Source organism: Opisthocomus hoazin, chromosome 2 (genome assembly GCF_030867145.1).
Source record: "Opisthocomus hoazin isolate bOpiHoa1 chromosome 2, bOpiHoa1.hap1, whole genome shotgun sequence".
Classification (NCBI taxonomy): domain Eukaryota; kingdom Metazoa; phylum Chordata; class Aves; order Opisthocomiformes; family Opisthocomidae; genus Opisthocomus; species Opisthocomus hoazin.
In genome coordinates, this window is record NC_134415.1 from 44,778,856 (window position 1) to 44,786,900 (window position 8,045).

Below are 8,045 nucleotides of genomic sequence, written 5' to 3' on the forward strand. Positions count from 1 at the left end.
AAGGAGGAGCTGGTAATGGAGCTGTCTCGGTTGTTATTGCTTTAAATCCTCCTCCGCAGTAATTCAAGGTGTCAAAGGCTGTCTGTGTCTTTTGCAAATGAAGCCCCTGAGAGGCATTCGGAAGAGGAGGCACAGCTCAGGGCACTCACCTTGCCGGGAAGGAGCCTGGGCTAGCACCGGGACCCTGGTTAATGACGGTGCGCCGATGGCTTCGGCTTTGATGAGGACCCTAAATTGCTAGGTATCGCATACCTATGCGAGAACGGCCAGGCCCTACCGCAGAGCCCGAGCAGACAGACAAGAGACAGGGCAAAGGATGCGACTCTATCGACCAGTCGCTAAATCGCGTTGGGATTACATTTGCCAGTATAGGCAAAGGGATAGAGGGATGTAGCTCGGAGGGGGGAGCCTGGTCCCACGGGGCACGGTCCTGCCCTCTTCACCCCGCCACCGCTGTCCCCCCTCCGTACTAGTACGCAGCCGGCCTGTGGCGGGATTGCCGTTCGGGAGATCCGCCGCATTTCCACCACTGGAGGGCAGCCACATCTTAAAGAAAAAAGAAAAAAAAAAAAAAAAAAAAAAAGAAAGAAAAAAACCCCAACCTCAAACCCCTAAACACCCAGACCCGCTGCCGTCCTCACAGCCGCGGCTAAGCCCGCAGCAGCTCTGCGGGAGGAGACTCCTCCCGAGCCCCGGCGCTCGCCTTTCGGGGAGGGGAGCGAGGAACGCACACCCCCCCTCCCCCCCTCCCCGGTTTCCAGCCCCGGCGAGGCCGGGCAGCGAGCTCCCGCGCAGTGCCGCCGGTGGGGATAAGAGACGTAAAATACGTACGTACGTATGTCATTTACACCGCTTTCGAAGCGCCGGGATTCTCCCGGTACCTTACGTGACCTTCACACCTTACCACCCCGGGGCACGGCGCTAATCCGATTTGCGGCGGCGGAGCCCGGCGGCTCTCGGGGCCGCACAACGGGTCGTTGTTCAGCCCGGGCCCCGCGTCCCGCTCCGGGCGGCCGTGCCCCGGAGCGGGACGCGGGGCCCGGGCCGGTGCCATCCGTCGACCCGGGCGGGCGAGGGAGGGGAGCGGAGACAAGGGAGGAGGGAGGGAAGGAACGGAGGGAGGGAGGCGGCGTCTCCTTTAAAAGCCGTGCGGGGCCGCAACCCGCTCCCACAGGGCGTCTGTGATTGGCGCGCGGGCCCGCGAGCCTCCCGGGGTCGTGACATCGCGGAGCGACAAAAAGCCCCGGCGGTCACCGGCCACCCCCGGCAATGGAGCGGTGCGGGGCGGGCGGCGGGGCAGCCGGCGCGGCGGTCCCCTAGCGCGGCCGATCCACGCGGGACGGCAGCAGCCTACTCTCCCCACCCTCTTTTTTTTTTTTTTTTTTTTTTTCCCTTTCCTCTCCCTCCTCCTCCTCCTCCTCCCTCCTTTCTTCTTTCTTTTTAAGGGAGCGGAGAAAAGTCAAGCTTCGTCTAAAGTGTCGCTGTGATGTCCATCTCTGTGGCGCGGGTGATGCAAAGGACATTTTTTAAAAGGAGTCTTTTAGCTCCGTAGGCACGTAGGGACCCATTCACGGGCAGGCACACGCACACACACCGGAGGAGGAGGAGGAGGAAGAAGCAGCAGCAGCAACAACTTTTTCGACCGCAGCTTTTAAAAGCGAGAAGCCCTTCCCTGGTCGGGACTTGCCTTCTGCCTCCTCAACCAGCTGCTAAAAAGCATGTTTCTGAGGCGGACCGTACTTCAGGGAACTTCTGTTTTCTGCTCGGCAGCTGTAGAGGAGCAGCAGCGAAGTTTGGAGTAACACCAAGTGATGCGGGAAAAACACCCCGAGAGCAGAAAACTCTCCTGCAGACACAACCCCCGCTGCTGCACACAGGTATAGCTCCGGCGGTCCCAGGTCCGCTGAAAGCCTTCTCCGCAGGATGACTCCGTGGGCCACGGCGGAGGTGCTAGCGCTCTGGAAGAGAGAGGGGGGACGGGACACTAATCATAACAATTATAAGAATAATAATAATAATCATCCAGCAAAGAGTTTCACGGGGGAGAAGAGTATCCTGCGGGTTTGGCTAAGGACGTAGCAGGATTTGTATTTGCCTCTTTCCACTCCGCCGAGGGAAAATAGCTCTCCCTTTCTCCCCCTTGGGGGAAGCCGCTGCCCAGCCGCCGAGCCCCGGCGCGGGAGAAGCGAAGCCGGCCCCGAGCCCCCGCGGCTCGGAGCGTGTGCAGGGGGAAGGCGGGGGTGGGGGGTGGGAACAGGGGTGTCGGGACGGGAGCGCAGCGGGGAGGCCGCCCCTTCCCTCTCCCGGCGCTTTCCCCGCGGAGCGGTCCCGGCGGCGGCGGGAGGCCCGGGCCCGGGCGGCCGCACACCTGCGCCCCGCCGAGGGCAGTGGCCCGGCCCCGGCTGTGCCCCCGGCCGCGCTGACAGCGGCCGCCCCCTCCTCTCCTTCACCTCCGCGCTCCTTTGTTGCGGATCGCCCCGCTCCGCGCCCCCGCCCCGTCCCGTCCCGCCTCGCTCCCTTTGATCTCCTGCCACGGGGTTTTTCGTGCCTCGCTCCGCCACCGAGCACCTGAAGGGGCCCGACGGGGCCCCGCGGGAAGGGGGGCCGGGGGAGAGGTGGGCTCCTCCGCGCCCGCCGGCCGGGCCGCGGCGGACCTCCGTCGCCGTGGCCCGCGCCTCGCCCCGCCGCGGGGCCCAGGCTGGGCGCCAGGGTGGGACCCACCTGCGGACCGTCCCCGTCCGTTACCCCCCCCGCCCCCCCCCCCCCCCCCCCCGCGGCTCGGTGTCCGCGCTGACTGGCTCCATTGCCTCCTCCTCCTCCGCGCAGGTTGATCATGGTTGCCGCCACCCGCTCCCTCCTGGCGCTGCTGCTCTGCCAGGTGCTGCTGGGCGGCGCGGCCGGCCTCATGCCGGAGGTGGGACGGCGGCGCTTCAGCGAGCCGGGCCGCGCCGCCTCGGCCACGCAGCGCCCCGAAGACCTCCTCAGCGAGTTCGAGCTGCGCCTGCTCCACATGTTCGGGCTGAAGCGGCGGCCCAGCCCCGGCAAGGACGTCGTCATCCCCCCCTACATGCTGGACCTCTACCGCCTGCAAGCGGGCCAGCAGCTGGGGCAGCCGCCCGCCCTCGGCTACCCGCTGGAGAGGGCCGCCAGCCGCGCCAACACCGTCCGCAGCTTCCACCACGAAGGTAGGGGCGGCGGTGGGGGGGCCGCGACCGGGCGCGGCGGTGCGGGGCGCCCAGCGGCGGCGGGACGAGCCGGGGGGCGGGGGGGGCAAGGGGAGGGCCGGAGGAGGAGCGTCGGGGCGGATTCCTCCCCGGGAGCGCGTATCCTCGGCAGCCGGTAACACGGGGCGGTCACCGGTGGGCTGCCGGCCGGGCCCGCTTCCAGACCCCCCCCGGCTGCGGGGTGCCTGCCGCGGCGCGGTTGCTCTTCCAGCCTCTCTTCGCTTCCCGTCCCCCCTCCGCCCGACGAGAGGCTCCTGCTCCGCTCACCGCTTCCGCTAAGACGGAGCGGCTCCGCGCTGAGCGTTCCCGCAGACAGCTTCTCTTTGGCGAGGCTGAAGGATAGGAAAGTCTCCCTCACGCGCGGCCGAGCCGGCCCCTCTGCGGAGGTTTCTAATCCTCACCTAATCCCCGTGAGAGATCAATGAAACCATCAGTCGTGGCCTCTGCTCAAGCGCTCCCTCGCCCCACCGTCGAGGAGTGGTTTAGCCCGCACCCATGCTACGCCTGCCCCGCCGCCAGCGCCTGGTCTGGTAGGAGCCCTGCGGCCAGGTTTCGGCTCTCTCCTGCAGGTAACCTGGCCAAACGCAGAGCAGGGTGTCCAGCAGCACCTCCGCCCCTCCTCGCCTGCAGCCCACCGAGGCAGCGGATGCTCTGGGACAGGCCCTCGCTGAGTGACCGGGTGCGTTTCCCGGCTGGCGTAGCCAAAGCGGTCGCTGCGGCGTTAGCCACGGCGCTTGGTAGGCCCGTGGAGCTGGTGGTGCGCGTGTCGCTCGCGTGCTCTTCGGGAAGCGTTTCCCCAGGTTGTAATCATTCCTGGCTGTCAATCCCTGGTGCTGGCACGCATGGCCTCGCCGTAGAAGTCGTGAAAATGCAGTTTTCCCATGCTCTTTATGTGTAGCTGTGTTGAGAAAGAGATTTGTTAGTATGTAATGTTTCTGACGGGTAAAGGAGGTGGCCTCGGAGAAATGGGTGTGCTGTTTAGTGGAAAGCCTTATCGTGAGAAAGGAGATGAATGATGAAACACAACCTCTCATCATCTGCATTTCCCTATGTGGAGAGTAAACACCTGGCAGTGAATGGGGAAAAGCTGGTGCATGGGTTATTCAGGTTAAACCTGAGCATGGTGGGCAAGGGGCTGAGCAAGAAAGGAGCTGAAAAGGTGAAGTTTATGGTTTTTAGGCAAATGTAAAAATCTGCAGTTTGAAGTAGTCATAACAGCTATAGCAAAGACTGTTTTTGACATGAAAGCTGTTCTATAATTTTCACAAAATTGAGAAGAAGATCAACGTGACTCCATTTTTTTCATTGAGTTCTCACTCTGTATTAGTGGCTTTTTGAAAGCAGAAGTTTGTTCTGTGACCACTCAAAACATCTGCGTGTTTACAAATGTTGGTCTGGTGCTGAAATACTGTAAAGCTCAGCCTCACCTTATGCAAAAAGTCATACTGGATTCAACAGGGAACGGTTACATGAGTGAGAACTGCTAACAGCAGTTATGGCTTCCCTTAGAAAGTGAATGTTTCTCCGGGGTACTTTAGTACCAAAATTAAAAACCACGATTTAAGAGAGATTTGTTTTGGCAAATACTTTTAATTTCTTCAAAGTCTGTAGCAACAACGTACTTCTTAGCAACCCTAGATATATTTTACTCCCTCCAAAGCTCCATTCAAGTATTTTTTTGACTCAGAGGTTAGAATGGCCTGGGGTTTAGTGACTTTTTAATTTTTTTTTTTTGTGGTTTTGAAAACTTGTTGTTCAGAAGCGACTTTTTTTCGTTATCCCTTTACTATCCACCCCTTTTTAGCAGCTGTTCTTTATGGCCCTTTTGGGTAAATACTAGGGTGTGCTTCATAAAGTGCCGTTACAGATGTTGAGTTCACTGTCTCTAATGAAGATACAAAAAGCCATATGTTAAGATTTGTAAGTCACCTAAACTGTAGAGTATTATTTTTCAGAATGGAGTTTCATGTTAGAGCCATATTCTTGAAAAAAGCAGAAATGCAGTACTTACCCTAAGTCCTCAATCAGTGCTAATGATTCTCATCAGATGTCCACTAACTACAGTGCTTGAGTTTTCTCACTAGTGTCCTTGAATTCCGAAGTAATGCTCTGTGTTTCTTGCTGCTTATTATAACCACTTGGAATGCAAAGGGCACCAGTATTCAGTCAAAATGCATAACAATGAATGAAGCATTCTTAACTTCACGCTATATGTGCTTGCAGAAATAAACAGAAAGACAAGGGAGATGATATTTTCTGCCTGAAAGTCTTTCAGATCTTTTAAGTCACATGCGTTAGGTGTCATCTGAAAGTTGCCAACAACACACTTATCTGAGAGGTTTCGTTGCTTGTCTCGGTTCCTGATTTTCTTTCTTTCTTTTTCCCCCCACCCTGTTTAATCAAATTAGAAGTTTTGGAAGAACTGCCAGAAACAAGTGGGAAAACAGCACGGCGTTTCTTCTTTAATTTAACTTCCATCCCTAATGAGGAGTCTATCACCTCAGCTGAACTCCAGATTTTTCGGAAACAGGTGCACGGAGCCTTTGAGAACAACAGCAGCTACCATCACCGTATTAATATTTATGAAATTATAAAGCCAGCCACAGCCACCTCTAAGGACCCTGTCACAAGACTTTTGGACACCAGGTTGGTGCATCATAATGCAAGTAAATGGGAAAGTTTTGATGTAACGCCAGCTGTTTTGAGGTGGATTGCACATGGACAACCTAATCATGGGTTTGTGGTAGAGGTGGTTCACTTGGACAAAGAGAACAGTGCCTCCAAGAGGCACGTTAGGATTAGCAGGTCTTTACATCAGGATGAAGATAGCTGGTCTCAGCTCAGGCCGTTATTAGTAACGTTTGGGCATGATGGCAAGGGACACCCGCTTCATAAAAGAGAAAAGCGTCAAGCAAAACACAAACAGCGTAAACGCCACAAATACAGTTGCAAAAGGCATCCGTTATATGTGGACTTCAATGATGTGGGGTGGAATGACTGGATTGTTGCCCCGCCAGGGTATAGTGCCTTTTACTGCCATGGGGAATGTCCTTTTCCACTGGCAGATCACCTAAACTCAACAAACCACGCCATTGTTCAGACTTTGGTCAATTCAGTGAATTCCAAAATCCCCAAGGCTTGCTGTGTGCCGACAGAACTGAGTGCTATTTCCATGCTCTACCTTGATGAGAATGAAAAAGTGGTATTAAAGAACTATCAAGATATGGTCGTGGAGGGTTGTGGGTGCCGCTAACACAGCAAATATATTAGACAAATACAAAAAAAAAAAAGCTGACACTTTAATATTTCCCAATGAAGACTTTATTTATGTAATGAAATGGAAAGAAAAAAAACACAACTATTTTGAAAATATATTTATGTCTACGAAAAAGTTGGGAAAACAAATATTTTAATCAGAGAAATATTCCTTTAAAGATTTTAAATGTATTTTAGTTGTACATTTTATATGGGTTTAACCCCAGCACATGAAGTATAATGGTCAGATTCTTATTTTGTATTTATTTACTATTATAACCACTTTTTAGAAGAATAGCTAATTTGTATTTATATGTAATCAAAAAGAAAAAAAATATAGGGTTTGTACATAATTTTCAAAAATTGTAGCTGTTTCAATTGTGTGTATTTAAATTGAAAAGAATACATGGAAGGTTACTATGGCAAAGTGCATAGCACATTTGCTTTCTGCTGTGCTACTGTTAAGGTCACAAGTTCAAGTCCAGAAAAAAGTGGATAATCCACTCTGCTGGCTTTCAAGATTATTATATTGTACAATTCTCAGGAATGCTGCAGGGTGGGCTGTCCAATCCATGAGAACTGGCATCCTCTTTAGGTGGAACATTTGGATAAGAACCAGACGTTGCTGATCTAGTATAAATACTGCTATTCCCAACTAATTTGCAGTGTGGATATACGAAGGGCCAATAGAAATCCTATAGGGGGCGGGGGCAGACTGAATCCTTTCTAGACCTACAGAAAAGTGAATGTTTGATGTTTCCTTTGAAAGTCCTTCCTTTAAAAGTCCTGGCCAAATATAAAATAATAAAAACTAAAATGTCATCTTTTTTTTTTTTTTTTTTTTTTCTTTTTTTTGTGATTATGTAGGCTAAAGAGAAATATTTATCTCATTTGTACCGGCCCTTGTTTTTAACAGTTGGAAAAGCGTTGCATACTTCCTCACCTCAGATGAAAGCTCACTTCTGTGGAGTGTTACAGTGAAATTAATCTTTAATTTTTGCCCTACATACAGTGAGCTGTTCTTGTATGCAGTCTCCTATCTAACCTCAGCTGACGGTTTTGCTGTTTTACAGATTAGCTTGTCTTCCTTTCCAGGGTTTTGTGTTTGAAAGCTTCCACCCCCCACCCCACCGCCCCCAAATGTTTAAATCTATTTCAGATAATAAATCATAGAACTTTGGTATTTCTTTCTGAGAAGTCCAGTTTGTAAGAAAAAATGGTTCACTTGTGCAGTCAGCACAAAGATAACTTGGGCTTACATATTCTTACTTTTTAAATCCTTCATGTAAGGGACAAAAGTATGATTTACAGTTGGCAAGCATAGCTTTAAAGCTAACACGGTGTCTGCTGTATGTTAAAAGACTGGTGTGGCAGTCAGGTTACTAGCTGTAGAACATGGGACGAGCATGTGGAGGATGGGTTGCTTGTTGCGTGAAAGTTGTGCTGAAATAGTAGAGTGGGAAAGTAGCTTGAATTGGCTTCTTGGTGGTCCGCTGCAAAGTGCACTGAAGCCAGAAACAGAATGAAATTGTGTTAGACTGCTGGTGGTAAGTTCCTGCCTATTTC

The 8,045-nt window shown here is 52.9% G+C and overlaps 1 protein-coding gene across 1 annotated transcript; it reads left to right on the forward strand.

Moving 5' to 3' along the window:
* The first annotated feature begins 1,217 nt into the window (after window positions 1-1,217).
* BMP2 (bone morphogenetic protein 2) lies at window positions 1,218-7,568 on the forward strand. The gene is made up of 3 exons (XM_075413462.1): window positions 1,218-1,877; window positions 2,827-3,185; window positions 5,633-7,568. The coding sequence occupies exons 2-3, from the start codon at window positions 2,834-2,836 to the stop codon at window positions 6,475-6,477; spliced, it is 1,197 nt and encodes a 398-aa protein (XP_075269577.1). The 5' UTR covers window positions 1,218-1,877; window positions 2,827-2,833; the 3' UTR covers window positions 6,478-7,568.
* Window positions 7,569-8,045: the final 477 nt, after the last annotated feature.